At 38.5% G+C, this 21,676-nt stretch overlaps 2 protein-coding genes across 7 annotated transcripts in view; one reads left to right on the top strand and one right to left on the bottom strand.

The window, feature by feature from the left end:
• Positions 1–596: 596 nt before the first annotated feature.
• LOC144088745 (ankyrin repeat and fibronectin type-III domain-containing protein 1) lies at positions 597–19,479 on the bottom strand. 4 transcript variants are annotated; one of them, XM_077619382.1, is made up of 20 exons: positions 19,299–19,479; positions 19,188–19,230; positions 16,768–17,091; positions 15,657–15,957; positions 14,105–14,305; positions 13,363–13,476; positions 12,585–12,682; positions 11,328–11,418; positions 9,875–9,982; positions 9,630–9,729; positions 8,999–9,128; positions 8,140–8,259; positions 7,850–7,956; positions 6,221–6,335; positions 5,803–5,969; positions 4,666–4,843; positions 4,427–4,589; positions 3,441–3,607; positions 2,535–2,739; positions 598–1,613 (listed from the first exon to the last, which is right to left on the bottom strand). In XM_077619382.1, exons 3-20 carry the CDS (start codon positions 16,927–16,929, stop codon positions 901–903), a joined length of 3,240 nt encoding a protein of 1,079 aa, XP_077475508.1. In that variant the 5' UTR covers positions 16,930–17,091; positions 19,188–19,230; positions 19,299–19,479; the 3' UTR covers positions 598–900. The 4 variants fall into 4 exon arrangements, with proteins under 4 accessions (XP_077475509.1, XP_077475508.1, XP_077475506.1 ...); XM_077619383.1 differs by having other exon boundaries at positions 597–1,613; positions 16,768–16,985; positions 19,188–19,479; XM_077619380.1 differs by having other exon boundaries at positions 19,188–19,479.
• Positions 19,423–21,676, top strand: part of mei1 (meiotic double-stranded break formation protein 1) — a 29,828-nt gene continuing 27,574 nt past the window's right edge. For all 3 annotated transcript variants that reach the window (XM_077619376.1, XM_077619377.1, XM_077619379.1), the window contains exons 1-3: positions 19,423–19,573; positions 20,191–20,351; positions 21,434–21,557. In XM_077619376.1, coding sequence (XP_077475502.1) covers positions 20,208–20,351; positions 21,434–21,557 — 268 coding nt within the window. In that variant the 5' untranslated portion in view covers positions 19,423–19,573; positions 20,191–20,207. The remainder of the gene's footprint in view (positions 19,574–20,190; positions 20,352–21,433; positions 21,558–21,676) is intronic.

Here is a 21,676-nt window from a genome sequence, read left to right on the forward strand (position 1 = left end):
AATAAAGATAAAAATAAAAATATTAGATATAATATAAAAATTAAAAATAAAGCCTCTGGCCCAAAGTCAGCTGGGATAGGCTCCAGCACCCTACCGTGACCCTAGTGAGGATAAAGTGGTTCAGAAAATGAATGAATGAATATTTTTTTAATTATTCATCATTATTGTAATTTTTTTCAATTTTTTTCTCATAACAAATTCATCTAAAATTAATCAAACAATTGCTGAAATTAAAATACATTTTAAAAAGGGTTTATAAATTCATCTAAAATTAATCAAACAATTACTGAAATTAAAATACATCTTAAAAGGGGTTATTTACTGGCTACGGCCTCAATTAATAAAGTTTTTATTTCATTTTTAACTCATTGCATTCTATTGGCGATATATATTAAAATTTGGAAAACTCGCAGTGAATCCTCATGTTTGAGTGCTGTGGACAATTGAATTGGATGTCGAGTGGCGTCAATTGCAGCCAATGAGATCAATAGGTAGCAAATATTGGTTAAGAAAATAAAAATCATAATTCATATATGAAAGGTTTGAGAAAATGCAATCATCCACATCTAGAATATGCACCATCACTCTGTATTCTTGGTCGACTCTAAATATCATTTTCACAGTGTAAATTGTTAAATACTAGCACTTCCAATATTTTATTTTATCTTCCAGTGGAATCAGAAACATTTTTCAATTGACAAAAAGATGACAAATCCAATACATTCAGAATACTTATTGAATAACCTGTTTGATTGTCTAATACAACACTCATGATTGTGAAACAGTGATAATTAATATGTGCAGTTGGAGCCAAATAAAGTTGGTATGTTTAATCAGCCGACCTGCAGCCACATTAAGTCTTTCGTCGACTCTTTTTTTTTTAATTTATTTATTTTTTTATCAGGAAGAGCTATTAAATGGTTTGTCCCACTCTGCCTGGTTTCTCCCTGCGAAATTTGGTCCCCTACTATGAACCTGTACAGATATATTATATCCATCACTATCTCTGTCACATACTGTGGTATATAAGCTTGGCCTGTCTTGTTCTAAGAGAAGAGTTTGGTTAGAGTCTGTGTTTTCTGCACTGTTGCTTCCACTTTTGCCACATAGGCCATCATGCAGCAAGATTGAATTTCCTGAGTCAAAGCAGCTGTCCTTTTCAGCCATCCCCAGTCCAAAACTCTGTAGGATATCCATCACCGATGGGGCGCACGAGCTACTCGGGATCTCCTCTTCGATGAGACTCAGCGTGGGCAAAATGTCCACCAACTCCGCCATCTCCATGGGCCGAATGACCTCGGAGATGCTGGAGGGAAAGTGGTCCAGCTCACTGAAGGACTCTGGTGCATCCAAACCTGCCAAGCCCACTTCTAACTGTCCAACCGGAGCAGATTCGAATCCGGGTTCGATTAAAGTGCTCGCACATCCCAGTTCTGACTGGCCGATGTTTGTCATATCCGCAGTGGATTGGGCACTGATGTCCACGGGGTACCCTCCCTTTGCAACGCCCTCCATTAACTCCACTGTGGCCTCCTCAACGACAACCGTATTTCCTGCTGGAGAGGAGACCTCTGCTGTGACTACATTTGTGGGATTCATGCTGACTAAATTGTCTGAAAGGGAAAACAAAGCACAATTAGAAGATATCATCAATTACAAGAGCTATTTTGGATTATACAACAGTCCGCTACTGTATTTTGAGCACAATTTTAAACTTTAGACAAGAGAAGCTGTAATGAGTGTGTAGGAATAATTCAATATTTCATATTATTATTCAGAGAAGAATGTTTTACCAGCCCTAGGAATGAAGTGACAAGAGAGTGAACTCAAGAAAATGTAAACTGGCGAAAGAAAAAATGATAAGATGAGTATGACAATTATGTTGACAAAATCTCATCTTGGACAGTAGGTTGTTATTTTGGATGTCTTTTTTTATTATTGAATTGGCCGGGATTTATAGTATGATTTGGCAGAAATTTGTTTTTTTTTATCTGCCAATTGAAATTTGGATATTTATATTTACAACAAGTTAGACATTGATGACCAGGTCTATTTTTAATCCCCAAAAATGCTTTTTCTGTGTAAACAATATGGACATCTGGGATTTTTTTGCCTTTTTCCCTAGTTGCAATTATCATTTACTTGAGTGGCATCCCAGCGGCCGAGTGGTTCTGGGGTCGAGGGTTCGAACCCAGGTCACTGTGTGGAGTTTGCATGTTCTGCCTAGGCTTGTGTAGGTTTTCTCTGTGTACTCCGGTTTCCTCCCACATCCCAAAAACATGCAGGGTGGGCTAGTTGGACACATTAAATTGCCCCTCGGTATGAGTGTGAGCGTGAATGGTTAAACGTCTGCGATTGGCTGGGTGATTCAGGGTGTCCCCCGCCTGTTGCCCATATTCAGCTGGGATGGTCTCCAGCACCCCCCACGACCCTTTTGAGGACCAGCGGTTAATAAAATGATTGAATTGAATGGGTCTTGAGTCAATAATCATGAAAAATACCAATTGTGCAATACATGTTTTCCACATATTCACCTGAAGTGGCCCTTTTTGATTGCAGTCGATGGGGCCACGTAAGTCTGGCAGTCAGTCTTCCCTCATCTTCTTCAGCATCAGGACATGGTGGTGGGTCTCCGCCCATTACCAATCCAAGAGGCACTGCTCCCACCCATTGCTTGGATCTAACGCACTGCAGACAGTCCATAATCCAGCGGGCATCCCGCCACACCACATCTAGACGCTAATAGAAAGAAATGCAAGAAATGGTTATATCTAAGTCAGGGGTGTCAAAGTGGTGTCCCGGGGACCAGATCTGGCTTGCCGCATCATTTTATGCGGGCCAAAGTAAATCATGACTTCATCGTTTCACTGTGATATAATTAATGTACAACTTAAATTGTGTTTATTTTTTTAATGAAATGAAAATAATAAATAATAATAATGAAGTGAATTTCAAGCTTTTTTTAAAGGGGAAATTCTTTTTTTTAAATATATTTACAACAATGTTACAAATGGGAAAACCAAATGACGATTTGGCAATTTAAAGGTCAACAATGTCTCTAAAAACAACTCACAATTCAAAAATTATCCAACGCCCAATTCAGCATAGGTATTTTTTATTTTATTTTAATCTCATTCAGTGGAAAAAAGACCTAACCATAATATAGACACCTGCAATTCTTAATTTTTAAAGTTTTACTTTGATCTGGTCATTCGTGCAATACTGCAATGTGAATAATTTTGAACGCAACTCTAGTTTACTGAGTATAAAAATAGATCTTTCTAATTATCATTTTTATTAACACAAGTCCAATTTTTGTACGTACTAGTGGCCAACATAATGGGCCGCCAAAGTGAACCACAATTACAATGTAATGTCGACGACAAAATTGAGTTTGGCACTCCTTTTTTAAGTGTTTAACTTGTGCTACAATATCTTACATGGGATAGGTCGGTGACATGGTTCAGACGCTCGCGGGCCACCTGCACTTCCCTGCTGTCCAGCGCCTCCCGCAAAGCCTGCTGAGCCAGGTGAGTGTCCAGCTCCATCCTCACCCAAGCCTGGCAGTACTGGGACAGAAAGTCCCGTTCATATGTCCAGAAGTGAACTAATAATAACAAGAATAGGGTAGGAAATTACTAAACCAAATAAGTTCCAGAACTACTAAGAGCAGAGTATTTTAAATATGGTATTTAGTATCAAGAGGGGTCAAAAGAGGAGACTTTAACCCATTAATTCCTGAATTTACATTTTACAAATGCATATAAACCATCAAAGGAATACAGGAGTACTTAAAAATAGTATTAATAAAAAAATATTTGAAAAAATTAAAAAGTAAGACATACAAGCAGCTCGGAAAATGAATGAATGAAAACGTAAACATGCCAATTTGAAAGAAACACACTTCTTTATGTCTACTACTTGCACTAAATTCTGCATTTTTTTTTACCCATTAGCTCCCATTGTCTGTGGTAGACGTCAAATCCATTTTGAGTGAGGGGTTGACCGCGATTGTTTAGTTGCTACCATTACCTTTATCGCCGTCAAGGGCAGAAAACATGATCATTCAATCCCAGCCACTCTAATTGAAAATAATTTGATGCTGTCAATGGCGTAGAATAAAATGGTAGTAAACTGATTATCAGATGATCAGAAAGTGATCCAAAATCAACAGAAAATGAAAAAAAAAGTGTTCCATAAGTACCCTAAAATTAAACCAAAGTGACTCAAAATTAACTAATTGCCCAAGGTTAACAAAGACAGAAATCCAGTACATTTAAACTGGAAAGACTAGCTGTGAATGTTTATCTTTTATTGCCATTGACCGCAACAGACGTCCACTCCCCTGACTGGGAGGGGCGAATAAACATTTGATCAGCCCAAATTTGCAAACAACCACAAAGGATATGTAGGTAATAAAACCCACCGAGCTCAAAGATCTGCAAGGGCATGGTAAGGCCGGTCTCTTTAGTTCCTAACAACGGCCAGTAGCTCGAGCTGAAGTCTTCACTTGGAGGAAGAAGCAGAAGCATTGACACTTTGTCCCCTAACTGCAGCAGCTCTCTGGTGTAGACTCCATACTGATAAGCCTAACAAGGACAAATATAAGATAAAATGTATGGCTGCAAGGATGCAACATTCCTTCATTTGTCAGATCGGGTTTACCCTGTAGAGGGGGATGTTGAGTTTGGTGAGAAGATGTGAAACCGATGCTCTGAGGGACCTGATGAACTCCACTAAGCTGCTATTTTCGTCCAAGTCGTCGTCCTTGGTGCCCAAGAGGTTCTGTATACCGTCACTGGTTCTCTCATAAACATTACTCTGCAGCCATGCCCATTCTTCTCTATAGAAATTGAATTGAAAAGGCAAATAGGTATGGGATGTGCGATGAATAACAAATGGAGGAGACCCTGACCCCAAGCATTGTAAATTATGGTTCACTGATAACAAATTATGCACACGCAAAGACTTGGAGCTGATAGATTTTGGGAGCATATTTAACTGGAATTGATTTCTTCTTCTTTTTATAAGATTTATCCCTGAAAGGTCAGAATTATGGGAAAGTGCAGAAAGTTTTACAGGTGAGCTGCTAAAAAGCTTGCTTTTAATTGATAGCGTGAAATCCTTTATTTACTTCTACAAGCAATAACATTGACTTTCCAATAATGTGAGTTGAGCTGAGTTAGTCACATCTTTGTAGCAAATACACCCTTCACATACAACGACAGTTGAATGTAAATTACGTTTTCATGAAAATGATAAAAGTATATTACCGTATTTTCACGACTACAAGGCGCACCGCATTATAGGGCGCACCCTCAATGAATGACACATTTTATTTTTTTTCCATATATAAAGCACACTGGATTATAAGGTGCCCTGTCTATTTTGGAGAAAATTTAAGACTTTTAAGTGCGCCTTATAGTCGTGAAAATACGGTATGTCTAATTAAAACTACTGTTGTGCCGGTATTGCTATTATTAGGCTCCAGCACCCTGGGACCAGAATATGCTGAGTTGGAAATGAACTAACTAAATTGACGTCATTGTTATCGGCGAGTGCTAAGCAATAACGTGCCGGTGCTGTGTAATGCATTTTTCAATATTTATTTCCTAACCACTGATTGCCCTTCCCAGTTTGATGATAGCACTCTAATTCTGTTGTGATCTTAAATGAGTTCATCATTAATAGCTGTCAAATAACCCAAGGCAGCTATTACTTTACATTCAAGTGAGTATACAGTAATTTAGTGTGTAAAGACAAAAAAATAATATTTGACAAATGTCATTTCTTCAGTATTACCTGGTGACGTGGGCATTGTGTCGGACCCGTGTGTGGCACAGTAAATTGGGCAGCCTTTGAGGCACCAAAACCCTAATCTGTTCCACAGAGCTCCATAGTTTCAGTATGCCGACGTACAGGCCCGATTTTGCCCATTGATTGCTGTGCCTGTGGTAGTCCAATTTTTCCTGGAAAGAAAATTTAGATGCATTTCTGGTGAATTCATCAGTGTAAGCTGATTTAAGGTAATGGGCTTTGACATCAATTTGAGACATAAAACATTTCTCAGCTCTACCTCTCAGATTATTTCCATTTGGGGTGAAACAAAAAACGCTGTATAATATAAAATCTGTGTTTTCAAATATACTGCTGACTTTAAAAATAATAATAATTATGCACCAATTGTTTTCTCGTGCTTTTCATTGTTTTTCGAACTTACCCTTAGGTGTTCATATAGCATGTCCATGGCAGTGGGTTCAGGTAGAAGGGGAGCCCTCCTACGATTCTTCTCCAAGCGAGAAAGGGGCATCCATTGCAGCGGATGCTCGGGAGGGCTTAATTACATAACACCAAAAGCATCAATGGAATACATTTGAATGCACACTGATAAATGGAAGTAACAGTATTGCCAGATTGAGTGGATTCCTATCCAATTGGACACTTTTTAAAGAAATGCATAAGGCGGGTTCATAAAATTTGGGTTACTTTTGACAAAATAAAACAGTTTCAGAAGGAGTTGTTGGAATTGGATTTAATGGTTAAACTTGTACACCAATACCTTGAGCTACAGAGCTACGTCGCCATCTTATGGAAACATCAACGTTTGAATTATAACGTATTGAGACTACTGATTTTAGCGTCTCCTAACACGTGAGCTGTGACAGGCATGTTTTTTATGACTTGTAGGTGCACAGTCAAATTCATCAAAATAATCCTCAAAGGGAGAAAAAATTAAAAGGAGTTGAATATATATATATATATATTTTGCATATTTTGGTGTATTTCAAATAATTTCCTCACAAAAAGTGGAGTTGCTTCCTTGTATTTTGGAATTGGTTCTGGAAAATATAGCTAAAGTTGTATTTGTATTTTTTTCATCCATTAATTTTCCGTACCGCGCATACACGTAAAAGTTGCGGGGGTTGCTGGAGGCTGTCCCAGCTGACTTTGGGCGAATGGCAGACTAAACCATAGACTGGTTACCAGTCAGCCGTAGGGCACACAGAGAGACAAACGACCATTCATGCTCACAATCAAACTGCCACATTCAGGAATCGAGCCCGCGCTTGCCCACACCGTAGTCAGGCCTGTGAACGACTACACCATCAAGCGGCTTTATTTAACGTGGCACCAGTTACTATTGATTCAAACATTTAATTAGTAATCCTTTCTGAAAGCCGTCTGATGTTGTAGTGGTTCACTCGCCCGACTTTGCTGTGAACAGGCGTGGGCTCAATTCCCACTGTTAGCAGCATGATTGTAAGTGTGTTTGTAAGTAGTACATTCTCTTCTGTCTCTCCTGCTATGCCAGATGTGTCCAAGTGGCGGCCCGGGGGCCAAATCTGGCCCGCCGTATCATTTTGTGTGGCCCGGGAAAGTAAATCATGAGTGCTGACTTTCTGTTTAAGGATCAAATTAAAATGAAGAATATAGATGTATATTAAATTTCCTGATTTTCCCCCTTTTAAATCAATAATTGTAAATTTTTAATCAAATTTTTCTGTTTTAGTTCAAAAATCATTTTGTAAAATCTAAAAATATATAAAAAAGCTAAAATAAACATTGGTTAAGATCTATAAAAAAAACCGGAATATTCAGGGATTTTAATCCAGTTCTTTTAATCCATTTATAAAAAAAAAATAAAAAAAATATTATATTTAAATGGTCCAGCCCACGAGAAATCAAGTTCACGTTAAAGCGGCCCGCGAACCAACCCGAGTCTGACACCTTTGTTCTATGGGAATAAAATCTACAGTTTGGTTTGGTAGATTTTGGCCCCGACAACAGAACTCCAAATAATATGCAAGAATATTTCAAACAGAACTCTCTGGCTGGAATGGATGCTCACCTGGTCGCATTTGGGAACTCCTTTAATGTCACGAGTAAAATGTTACCCTGCCTGTCTTTTAATGGTTCATAGTGCACTTGGCCAAGGTCCATTGTCCCCAGTGATGACTGGACACCAATAAGGAAGAAGAGGAAAAGATGAGGATTAATAAATGTATTATTTATGGATTAGAATAGCCTCGGGTAGTGAAGTGAGGAGCTAATCAGAAAATGGGCTCGTGGGCAATTAAAATAGCAATTAACCTGTTTTAATGCTTTTTATTATGCAGCAGTAGCAATTGAACTTCCTACCTGCAACTGGGAGACGGCTTTTAAAATATTATGCCTGTTCTGTAGGAGGGATGAAGAAGATGAATGAGCAGAGGAGAGTGCTTGCTGGAGCCAGGGAACTTGCTGCCATGCACAGGACAACTGTAGGAAATAAATGGCATTCCATTCTAAATTGCTGTGAGTGCAATATAACCTGCATAGTGAATAATTAATCAGAAAGGAATAGCTGTGTAATGACTACACTTCAAAAGGCATACGCTGTACTGTACACTGACAAACAACGCCATTATGACTACTTGCACAATTTCAAGGAGATTTAATGCAAGAGTCAAATTCTGACCGAGTAAAAATAAACAGCAGTTCGGTATGACGCAGTATTTATTTAAGAGTTTGGTATGTTATTGTGGATGTATTGTTTATGCATAGCTTTGATTATAATGCAGGAATTTCAACCTCTGCACCTTAAACATAAAACAAACATTGTCTAATCAAGTCCTTTATGAAATTGCAATCCAAAATGAAGCTTGTTAAATATGCATGCTTAGTTGGTCAGTTGGTTATTTAGTCAGAGTTTCAACTAAGAAGACACACAATAAATTCATAAGGAACTTTAGGAGTGGGCGGTGAAAATGATAAAACTTTTCAGTTCAGGGGTTTTTGAGTTCTTTGTGCTGTTTCTATTATTGCAAATATTGCTGTGGGATAGGAGGAAAAATTCTATCACAATATGGGCCGTTTGAGATAAATACATCAATATGTTACAACATATTTTTAATTTTCCGTGAAACATTATACAACTCTGAACACTGGAAATGTACTCCACTTAAAATTTTTGTTGTTCATGCACTCATAATATTGTGGGTGGTCAATGTGCCATCACCTTCGCAAACCAAACAAAGTTGTGTGTGAGGGTGGTTGAACAGCACTGGATCTCCACCAATGGGAGTTGATCTTCAGCTGTTACCAGGATGTTTTCCTTGTGGTAGAACACCGTTGCCAAGTACACCCCCCTAAAATTGTGCACAATTCAGAAAGAGAGCAGCCAATATCCAATACTAGTACCAAATTGTCACATAGGTAGAATATTCTCATTTAAAAACATTATCTTGTTAATTAAATCCTATCAACAGTAATATTCTGTTGAATTTAAATGAGTTTGTCAATAGTAGATAGTCAATACCTTTGAACTGGAAGGGACGTCTAGTGACATTTTAATTCTTTTCCATGTAAATTGTTGGAACATAAAACTGCTTGATTTTTTTGTTTTTGTTTTGTTTTTCGTAGTTTTGATGCAAAAGGCGTATTTAGTAGTTTGGTAAAGACTGGCATGGTAAATTACGGAAGATTTGTAGTAGTTGGCAGCTCTGAATTGCTTGAACATTTGATAGTTTTTAGCCAGCATGATCGTGCTCAAAAAGCTCCTCACGCTGCCAACTGTTTAATAGTCACCAGATAAAAATGGCAACACATTGACTATAAAAGCGAGACAAGTGAACAAAATTAAGAACTACCTTTGCAAGGAACGAACAAACTTGGTAGCAGAGTTGAAGAGTTGTTTGAGGCCCCGAGACATTGACATACGTTTGCTGGGACTCTCGGCTTTTGGGTTGTCTGTGAAGCAGCAGAGCGGCCATGTCTGGTAACAGTCACTCATTTTCATTTTATTTTACTTTGCACACATACAGCCCTTAATTAAAAGGATTAGTACACCTCTGAGGCATACCCCAATTGTACAATACCAGGAACGTTTTGTTACCTTTGTAGTATCCTGTGCTATGAGGCACTCCAACATCTTCTAGAAGCTTCCTCACTAGGGCCTCATGGTTTCTGTACTGGGACTTCACACCATTGCACTCTCTCCAACCTGTAAAGCAAGGGTGTCAAACTCGGGTTGGTTCATGGGCCGCATTAACGTCAACTCAATTTCATGTGGGCTGGACCATTTTAGTTAGATATTTTTTTAATAAATTGGATTAAAAGAACTGGATCAAAATCCCTAAATATTCATTTTTTAATAGAGCTAAAACAGTGTTTATTTGAGTGTTTAGCTTCTTTTAATCGTGTTTTTCATTTCAAAAGGAAACTTTTTTTTAACTTATGTTCAATAATCAAGTGTAAAACAGAAAATATTTATAAATATTTATTTTTTCATTTTACAGAAGGCTTTTTGAAGCAAAAACACAAAAAGAGAAAAAAATGGATTTTAAACATTGCAATTATTGATTTAATAAAGGGGAAAATCCGGAAATATAAAATGCATCTATAATCATTCATTTGAATTTGATCATAAAACAGAAAGTTGGCATTCATGGTTTACTTTCTCTAGCCGCAAAAAAATGATGCGGCGGGCCAGATTTGGCACCCGGGCCGCCACTTTGACACCAGTGCTGTAAAGGATAAATACATTTACTCAATATGCGGAACGTTCATTTATACAGCAATGAGCTTGTTGGCAATGAAGTCTTACGAGAACATTTTCTTCTTAACCTAGCAACTAGTAGGCTCAAGTGAATTCACTGGAGGTTATTTATGTAACTGTGAACACTGTAGACACTTTAAAGACGATTATCAACAATTTTCATTTAGTGAATAAATAAATAGATTTTTTTTTTTGCCAAGCTGGCCATAAACATTGGGTGGCATGAAGGGAGATTTGGGGGAAGAGTTCACAGCCAGCAATGAATGTTAATTCAAACTCATAGCAGCACTGGCAAAAAAAATCATCTTTAAGCTTCCCCATTTGAATAATTCAGTAATCTACCCGCTATGAGTTGATTCTGCCGCTGTCAAATCAAGGCTAATGCCAACCTAGCAGAAAGCCGAAAGAAATTAATTTGTTCATTTTCCATAACGTTTATCCTCCCAAGGGTCCCGGGGGTACTGGAGCCTATCCCAGCCAGTAGGTGGGTGACATCCTGAATTGTTTTCCAGCTAATCGCATGGCAGAATGAGACAACCATTTCTGCTCACACTCTTACTTTGGGACAACTTTGAGTAATCAATCAGCCTACAATGCATGTTTGGGATGTCGGTGGAAACTGGAGTACCCAGAGAAAATCCACGGAGGCACATGGTGTACATGCAAACTCCACACAGTTGGGTTGGAGACCACCAAGAATTGAACCCGCGATCGCAGAACTGTGCTAACCACCCCCCTCTGCGCACATACAAAAACATTTTTTAATTGGTCAGCAAGGGTTAATACTTACTGGACGGTGCAACGCTGACTGGAGTAGAACCTTGAGGCGGACCCCATCCTTTAACATTGTAGGCGCTCGCTCTGACAAAGTAATGCACACCCTGCATTTGAAGTAAAATTATTACCAAGCATTAACAATGTGAAGTCAGTTTTTTGATAAAGAAATAATTTTAAAAATTCACTTCAGGTACTATAAATAATAACTCCAACGCGAATCTGCGACTGGATCAAGCCCATAGTGTGGGTATTGTACTGTACCCATAATTCAAAGGACTACAGTGGTACCTCGACATACGAGCACCCCGACATACGAGGATTTCAAGATACGAGTAAAATTTTGAGCAAATAATTATCTCTAGATACGAGACAAATTTCGAGATATGAGAAAGCCAGGTGGCCAAGACATGAGAGGCTGTTTATGATTTTAGCGCTCTGTCTTTTTTGCCGCATCTTTTTTGTGTATAACAGATATCTATGAGCACTGGGCAGAGCGTTGCATTTTTTCCGTGTTTTTTTCCCCTGTCACTCAGCGCGAATGGCGGAGCGATCGCTAATATGAGGAGTATATATTACTTCTCGTTGGAAAGTGGTCGTGCGTATTGTGAGGACATTTGTGTGCATCATTTTCGGAATATTTTGAAGGGAATACAAAAGCAAACAGCCCATCGATAGTGAAAGTCAGGTTGGAGGCGGGGCAAATACAGCCAAGATAAGAAAGGTATCAAACTTTAATACAAAACTTATTTTTGAGTGTGTCTGCATCGTAATCCAAGTTCATTTACATTTGTTTATGTTAGGAAACGAGCGTGAAAAAGCGCCCCCCTCTCCACCCCCCCTCTCTGTCCGTCTCTCTCTTTCCCCCCTTCGAAATCCGTATAATTTTAGTATACTATTAAACACATTTTAGTAATATTAAACCTCTAGCTAGTGTTACTTCGTCAATAGATGGCGAATTAGAAGAAATAAACCATTTTTTCCAATCTAATATCCGGTTTTTGGTGTTTTTTCAGATGGTTGGAACGAATTAATTTGTTTTTAGTTCACTTCAATGGGAAACGTTCGTTCGAGTTACGAGAATATCGACATACCAGCTCAGTCCCGGAACGAATTAAGCTCGTATCTCGAGATCCACTGTATTTTCAATACATCCATGTCGGTTTTTCTAGTTTTCTAGTGATGAGAGAGGTTAAAAGGCAGAGAAAAAGAGGAGGGGAAAGTATGGTGAGAAAGAGAGAGGAGGAGAGAGATTAGGTACTTGATGCCTTACAGCAATGAGTCCCTTGATAGTATAGGAGGGATTCTTGGTTTCTGTAACTTGGGCTGTGCCAAGGATGCGCTTAAAGCTTGCCGAGTTGCTCCATTCCACTGTGAAGACAAAAACAATCTCACTGACAGATTATTCTCTTTTTCCTATAGGGATTGAACTGGAATTTTCAGTGCCAAGGGTAAGGATACTGCATTTGTAGAAGTATCCTTAGGCTTTCTATTTTTTTTAATTGTGATTAAACACATTTGAATAGTTTACAAACAGTTCCCTCTTGATGCTAAACTAAAGGATTTTGATCGATGACTGAACAAAAAAAAAGCACGATTTCATAACATCTTCCGTACGTGCATCATCGTAAGCGTTGCGGGGGCTGCTGGTTTCTATTCGGGCGAAAGTATAAAGTACTATTGCATACCTGGAAATTCCACGCTAAGAAAGATTCTGTGTTATTTGCAATGCAAAAAGTGATTAAAATGCATTAAGCATCTATCATTTTTCAGTTATAAATTTATCTTAATCTTTGCATTAAAATATTTGTTACATAAAATTGTATCCCTTTAATTGCAAATTCTCTTCTTTTTGTATGTTTGTTTTGTCCTGACAAAGACTTGGAAACATTTCAATTCCCACGATAGGCAAAAGTGTAACTACAGTTAACTTTCAATGATTCATTCCTGTGAGATTTCCATCTTGGTTGAATTATAGAATGTTGCTGGGTGCTTATCAATAATAAAGCAACGAATCATTCTATTTTAAAAATGATGTTAAAGGTTCCTACCTTTGTAGCAGGTGATAAGCCCTATGCAGTCACCTTCAAGCTCTTTCACTGCCACAAATAGAGACGATGTGCTATTCACCACAATGGATACATGGCTGGGAGGACCTGGGAGTTCTGGAAAAAGTAGGTATTTCAACATATACAAGACAAATGTTCAAAATAATGAATTGGTATAATGTACATGAGAATGTAGAACCTAGTGCTATTCTCTGTTAAACATAATGTATTAAACTTAACTTGGCATTGCCGCTATTTTTTTATTACAATATTGTAAACCCAGCATTTGCCTACAGACAATTGAATCAGTGTAGTGTTTTCACTATTCTGAAAACTCTTTGACCCTGAGTAGTAAAAGTAAACAGACAGATCCATAAAAAGAAAGAGATTTTTGAAATTTAAAATAGCATTGTAAGACAAATTTTTTATTAGGAATTTGATTACATTTTATGGGCGCTGTTGCACCGTGCCCATAAAATAGTCAGGCAATTACTTGTAAAAGGAAAGCAATGCAAGTCAAACTATTAGTTGGTCATTCGTATAAAATATTGCAAGACTCAAATAATGAAAACAGGGACTTTCATCACTTTGGGGCTGATTTTATGTAGATGTTGGGAATTGATAGAATGCTGGTATAGAACACTGATCCCCACTTCATTGTAGTTATTGTTCTGTTTTTCTGACTACAATAATATAAATGACTAACTATGATCACATAAACATTGATACATCCCAACCCACTAACCTGTTTGAATGAAATTCTCCTTCATTCGGCAGTACAATTGCAGTCTGAGGCTCCAGAGTCTTATTTGTCTATGGACCTCAGCCTGTGCATGAGACCCTGCTCCGGCCTTCTTCAGTAACTCTTGCTTCCTCTCATCCACTTTCTCTTTTGCCAATGTCACAAGTTCATCAAGTTTGCGTGCCCAATCGCCTGGTCTGCACACTAGCAGTGATTGCAATACAAAGAGCAAAACCATGGCTTCAATTTTAAAATCAGTAGATGCAAGAAATGAATAAAACAGAAAAGTTGAACAAAGTTTAACAGAATTAGAGGACCCCATGGGTTCAGATTAAAGTCAGGGTAAGGGGAACATACCAAGCCAACATGTCAAGAAATTATTTAAACCTCGGCAAGAAGGTGAAACCAACGGAAGGTGGATCTTATGTTTGTAATATGAAATGGAAGTGATGGTTGAATGTTGGGGTCAAAGGCTACAATGTTCAGAAGATAAAATTCTTCATAACTATAAATAGAAATAAAATATCTTTTTTTTTTACTCAAATTGGACGACTGGGTAATATGATAGGAAAATGGGTCAAATTTCACATAGAAAGAAATTTGGTGATGCTTTGAATTTGACTGCTTAGGTCAGAGGTGGCGAACAAGTTAGACACAAAGAGCCACATTTTTAAGAGCGTCAAAGAGCCAGACCTGACACCAGAAGCAGCATAAAACATTCAATCTGCCAAATTATTTTTAAATATAATTTATTATTTGTGTTTTAATGGGCCCTGATGAATTTGAGTGTGTTTTAATAAATAATAAAAATAAGAGAAACATGAAACGACGCAAAGAGCCACAGTATATACAAAATATGATAGGAAGCATTTTGGCTGGGAGCCGCATGCGGCTCGAATGCTGTGGCCCTTGAGGACCGGTTTGCCCAATCTGCCCTAGCAGGCCAGGGCTATTGCAATAATTTAGCACAGGGGTTGCCAAGTCCGGTCCTCAAAAGCCCCTATCCAGTCTGTTTTCCATATCTCCCTCCTCTACCACACCTGATTCAAATGACAACCTCATCAGCAAGCTGTCCAGAAGCTTGATACCAATCCAGATGATTTGATTCAGGTGTGTTGGTGGAGGGAGATATGGAATACAGACCAGATAGGGGCTCTCGAGGACTGGACTTGTCCACCCCTGATTTAGCATTTGTCTTTTTTATGACATAAAATGCATTGAGATAAAAATGCGATGAAATAGCTGAAAAAATCCCAGTGATGTAAATATTATAAAACTATGCCTAAGGTGTATTTAAAATTGGGTAGTATGTATTTCTATTTCAAGGACTTTTACATATCACATGGGAGAGTTTTGAATATAACTAATGATTTGGGTTATTTACTGAAAAATAACATAATACATTAAAAGTAAAAATAAACAACATTCTGGAAAATCTTTTTGAAGACTTAGCCTAGCTAATCAACACTACATTCACACAATGATCTAGATTTATTTACTTTCAACAATTTGAGTGATCTGTATAAACAAGCCATAACACTTCAACAGTACTTACAAATGGGGTTATGTCTTGCTCCGGCCTTTACCAGTACATGGAGCAGAGGTGAATTGTGGGTGAGGGTAGCCACATCCAATGGGACAAGGCCTTGTTCACTCACTCTGTTCACCCCCCTTTCCCGTTCTTTTTCCCAGTCTCTGTCCTTCTTTTCTCCTCTCTCCCACAGGATTCCTCCACCACCTCCTCCTCCTCCTCCAGAACCTCCTCCTCCACCTCCATAGTTGCTGTGGATTCGGGATAGCAGACTTTGTACAGCTAATGTGTCTTCATTCTCAACTGCATCCCACAAGGTCTTGTACTAATGGGGTTAAAAGAAGATGTCATGGTCATAGGTAGAAAGTGGTTGACTAAACGCAGAGGCTTTTAACAGAATGCATTTCATTCCTTTTCAGGACCACTTATCCTCACAAGGGTTGTGGGGGTTCTGGAGTCTATCCCTGCCAACAGTGGGCAGTCGACAGGGGACGACCTGAATTGGTGACCGGCCAATTGCAAGGCACAAGGAGTCAGACAAACATTCATGCTCACCCTCATACCTAGGGGAAATTTACTGTGTTCAACCTGCCTACCCTGCATGTTTTTGGAATGTGTGAGGAAACCAGAGTTCCCAGAGAAAACCCAGGCAAGCCCGGGGAGAACATACAAACTCCACACATGCATTTCAGAGCCAGGGGTCGAACCCTCAATCTCATAACTCTGAGGCCGACACGGTAACCACTCGCTCAACGGGCCCCCCATCAGAACTGATTTGAACTGATTTTGGCGTAATCTAACACTACAATGATGACCAAAAAATTTGGAAGAGTCAAAATACTCCCAAATGTAATTGTGTATTGTGTGTTTAAAGCAGCCATTTTTTATAACTAGGAATCTGACCATCGGCTGGGTAGCGATTCAGTGTCCCCCGCCTCTGGCCCATAGTCAGCTGGGATAGGCTCCAGCACCCCTGCGACCCTAATGAGGATAAAGCGGTTCAGAAAATGAGATGAGATGAGAATCTGACCATCAGTGACGCAGCCGCAGGATTTATTACAAAACAGGAATCCTCCAATTAAAGACAGGTAACAACACATAGTGGTAAACCATGCTAAATTAAATTAAATCTTACAGCATCTGCAGATTTTCCAAGGCGCTTGGGTGTGTCTGCTGCCCCGCCGACAGATGACTCGCCACCCCTTAGCCTGACTGACAGGTTCCTATAGATCCGCTTGGGTGAGACAGGACCAAAAGAACGCCGGCGATGGGGTTGGTTCCTCATGGAAATAGACATGACAAAGCAGGAAGAGAGAGGAGAAAATATAGTGGAGGAAGATGGAAAGAAGGTGGCTGGAGTGGGGGAGACAAGTGTTTAGTTCACAGAGCTTTAAGGCCACCTAACCTTGATGAAATGGAGGAAGAGATAGGATGTAGTATACGAGTGTGAAAGAAGACCCTAGCAATAGAATGCAAGAAAGATGAATCATAGTGTAGAAAGAGATTCAAAAATAGAGCACAGAAGAAAAGAAAAAATAGTTGGACAGATTTGTTATTATGAACATTTTCCAAAAATGTAGAGAGTGAGAAGTGTTATTAATGTGTGGGTGGATGAAAAGATCAAATATTCTACCACTTTCAAGCATATGCTGTACACTTTATTTTTATGTTTGCTAACATTGTGAGGTGATTATTGACCCATACATTTTTAAATTTTTCACATGGAGACAGGTTCTTGTTTTTGAAAATGTTAATTTACTTGATTTAAAACGATACTATAGTCATGGGCTTCATTCCTTATCTCGCTAGCGCACATGTGTCAAAGTGGCGGTCCGGGGGCCAAATCTGGCCCACCGCATCATTTTGTGTGGCCCGGGAAAGTAAATCATGAGTGCCGACTTTCTGTTTTGGGATCAAATTAAAATGAAGAGTATAGATGTATATTAAATTTCCTGGTTTTCCCCCTTTTAAATCAATAATTGTGATTTGTTAATAAAAAAAAATCTGTGTTTTTAGTTCAAAAATCATTTTGGAAAATCTAAAAATATATATAAAAAAAGCCCAAATAAACATTGTTTTAGATCTATAAAAAAACTGAATATTCAGGGATTTTAATCCAGTTCTTTTAATCAATTTATAAAAAATATATATAAATATTATATCTAAAATGGTCCGGCCCACGTGAAATCAAGTTGACGTTAAAGCGGCCTGCGAACCAACCCGAGTGTGACACCCTTGCTCTAGCGCATACAATCCAGTAATGTATTCATTTTTTTCGAATCTGCACTATAACAGCTTTTCATGTTCCATTTGTAGAGTTAAATTGATGATTTACCAATATGATCTCATAACACTGACACTCAAAAGATGTTTTGTCACTATTGCCCATAAGTCAGGTTTATTGAGAAGTCCACTGACCTTGTGTGAACTAGTAATGCATCGTTGTTAGTGCTATCTAGGATCTATCTTGTGATGCCAATTTTGTTAGGGATATACGTACAACAAAGACTACCTGCTTGAAGAGTACCTGCACCTGCCAGGATGAGGGCATGTGTCCGCAAAGGGTGATAACAACCACTGTTATTAGTACAATTATCTCAGTTTGTTTATTTATGCATGACATCAACTTTAAAAGTGCTGATGAGGAAAGTGGGAGAGGGGGATTTGCTGTGAGGCAACACAGACAAGTAAAGGCAAAGCATTTGGGGAAAGGAAAAGCTCTTTGTATAGTATTGCACAGACATGAATAGTATGTTATAATTCATACAGAGCAGAAGTGACTCATGACAAATACACGTCATGTAGACTGTGGTTTTGCATGCGAAATCGTTGCATTTCAGCTTGCGGTGACATGCTGTGTGTTTTTTCCGTCTCTGCTTGAGCACTTATGCTTCGATGGCTATCAAAACTACATGTGGAATGGGGGTTTGGTCTAGAACATTTTTTTTTCTTCATTCTTACAATCTTCAGTATTTAATGTAGCCCTACATATTTGGTAAGATTAGATTTAATCAGGCCATAAATATTGAATAATAAAAAAAAATCTAGATATAAAATTATTACAATGAAAGTATAAAACACTCTTTTGAAGCAAGAAGCTCAGATTCTGGCAATCATGTCTAGCCTGCCTTTAAGGAAAGGAACAGCAGCTTTTAGGAAGAGCCAACAGAATAACAAATACTATTAAGATTATTAGAGTTTTACTGCATATTTATTGAGACTATTCTATACTGTACAATACTTTTGCATTTTATTGAATCCCTCAAATATTTAAGCAATTTCTGTTTAGGTTAAATGTTTACATGAAACATAGGCAGTGTCTTTTTCATTTTGTTTACTTCAGACAAACGAATCATAAACTAAAAAACTAAGATAGGTACCAAACGTGATTGTTGGGCTATTGTAACGATTTTCCATTATAACCATCCAGCTGATGGAGAGAAATATAGTTTGAAAAGTTAGACACTGTTTTACAACATAAAAGACAGATGGTGATTAAACTGAGAATGTCTGTGTTTTTTGCTGTTGTTTTAGTTGGAATGCACATGTTCTTACCTTCCCGACATTTAGATTCCAGATTTCTGCTTCAAAAAATAATCTGCCTTTAAAGAGATAAAAATCCATTGAAATGTCCTGAGAACTTTTCCTCTTGGTGAGCGTGTGCACCTGAACCCATCTCGATGACAATGGAACAGCCCATGCGACCCTCCTACTGACCCCCTCCTAACAAGTTGGGAGGTACCGTACATTATGTTGACACGATTACACGTTTACATACTCATATCAATAGATTTGTTGGCGATAAAATCTTGTAAGTTATTATTTCTTTCACATGCAGACTGATCGAAATGTCCCCGCTGCTGCTTGTGTTGTGACCACTTCCTCCACAATTGAAGTGCACACGGAGAGGATGCATATTCTAAGATCAAACTGATTTTACAGTAAGGTGTTTTTATCGTTTGCCCCAGTAATCTTTTTTTTTTAAATTCATTTAGGGATTTTTAAGAGACTAGAAGGAAAATCTAATACAGATATGAACATGTGTAAGACAATATAGACTCAAGTCCACACAGTCAATTATGGCAGGATCATTACGTTTGTACTACCATCTGTAAAAAAGTATTAATTATTGTATTATTTATTATTCATGTAAGTGTTGCATTTTTTTGTAGGTAGCGGGACGAATAGAGTCATTCTTTCTCGCTCGTGAAGATAATATCTTGTGGGCATTTGTTTTACAGTACCAAGCTAGCTAACATTAGCGTTATTAGGCTACACATTGATCCTTCTAGTTTCAGAAAGTGAATTAAATTTAATATTCTGAACAATCAAGTATTAGGACGAAACAAGTGTTGTGGGGACAAAATCAGGTATAGAAATAAATATATAGATGTCTCTTTGTTTTAATGACACTGCAAATTATTAGCTATCATTAGATAAGGTCCATCGGCTTGATTGCAAACATTTTGTTCACATGGTGATTTTGCAAGTCTCACAGTTATTCTCTTGCTAACGAGCCTTATTAATGTGTTTTTCTCTTTCCTTGTGTTTGATTTAGATTTTGACATTACGGAAATGGCAAGCGAGGAGATTATATATGAGAAATTTCACTTCAGGCACGACCCAAGATGGAGTGGGCGCCTGGGGCCAGCAGAAGGAGGGGGATTGCATCTCTGTGTTGCTTGTGTGATTGAAATGCTTGAAAGTGATGATATTTCAGTGAGTAACAATTATTTTTGTTTCTCTAGTCATATCGTGTTTGTTTGTTTTTAACAGAAGGGGCTTCAACATTTTGCTTACATGTCTATAGATATTTTGACTGGTATACACCATTGCAGGGGTGGCGAACACGTGGCCGTCGAGCCGCATGCGGCTCCCAGCCAAAATAAATTCGGCTCTTTGCTTCTTATAATACTTTGTATAAACCGTTTCTCTTAGCCTCGTTTCATTTTTCTCTTGTTTTTATTCTCTTAAAACACACTGAAATTCATAAGGGCCCATTAAAAACAAATAATATATTCATTGATTCCTGAGCAGCTTTATCCTAGTTTGGGTCACGGGGGTGCTGGAGCCTATCCCAGCTAAATTCGGGCCAGAGGTGTGGGGACACCCTGAATCGGTGGCCAGCCGATTGCAGGGCAAGAGGAGACGGACAACCATTCACGCTCACACTCATACCTAGGGGCAATTTAGAGTGTCCAATCAGCCTACCATGCATGTCTTTGGAATGTGGGAGGAAACTGGAGTACCCGCAGAAAACCCACGCAGGCCCGGGCAGAACATGCAAACTCCACACAGGTGGAGCGACCTGCATTTGAAACCAGGACCCCAGACCCGTAAGGCCGCCGGGCTGCCCTCAAGTAAAATATTATATTTATTTATATAATTAATATAATTTATTATTATTATATTTTTAAAAGTATTTGGCAGGTTGGATTTTTTATGCTGCTTCTGACATAAGGTGTGGCTCTTTGACTCTCACAGTTTGAAATGTTGGCTCTTTGTGTCTAACTTGTTCGCCACCCCTGCAACAGTGCTTTTCAAATATTGGGGTGGGCCCCTAGGGGGGGGGGGGGGTGCAAAGCGATAGCCAGGAGCTTAGTTCGCTCAGGTAGTTATGCCAAAGTGTACTTAGAATTCTATAGAAAAATAGTATTTTTCAGTTGGGGGGTGTCAAACGTTTAGTTCTTCCTGAGGAGGGGGCGCAACAGAAAATAATTGAGAAGCACTGTATAAACTAACACTACTGGCAGTCATTTTATGATAATGTACTTTTCTCTATTGTCCTCTGTTTGTCACAGTTAGTTAGGAAGTCTTACGCTTTGTCTGCTGTCAGTGGATTTCTGAAGTGTTCTCCTGGAGTTTTGAGACAGATGCTCCAAATTGATCACCATGTCTCAATGCATTTTATAAATTCTCTGCTGGGTAAGAAGTTACATTGCACTAATTGGGAGACCAAAAACATTGACAATCAAACTCCTTCCATCACATGATTTATATACTATACCTCCCATAATAGAGTTTTAATTACACAAACACGTTGA

This window comes from Stigmatopora argus, chromosome 14 (assembly GCF_051989625.1).
Source record: "Stigmatopora argus isolate UIUO_Sarg chromosome 14, RoL_Sarg_1.0, whole genome shotgun sequence".
In the NCBI taxonomy this organism is placed as follows: domain Eukaryota; kingdom Metazoa; phylum Chordata; class Actinopteri; order Syngnathiformes; family Syngnathidae; genus Stigmatopora; species Stigmatopora argus.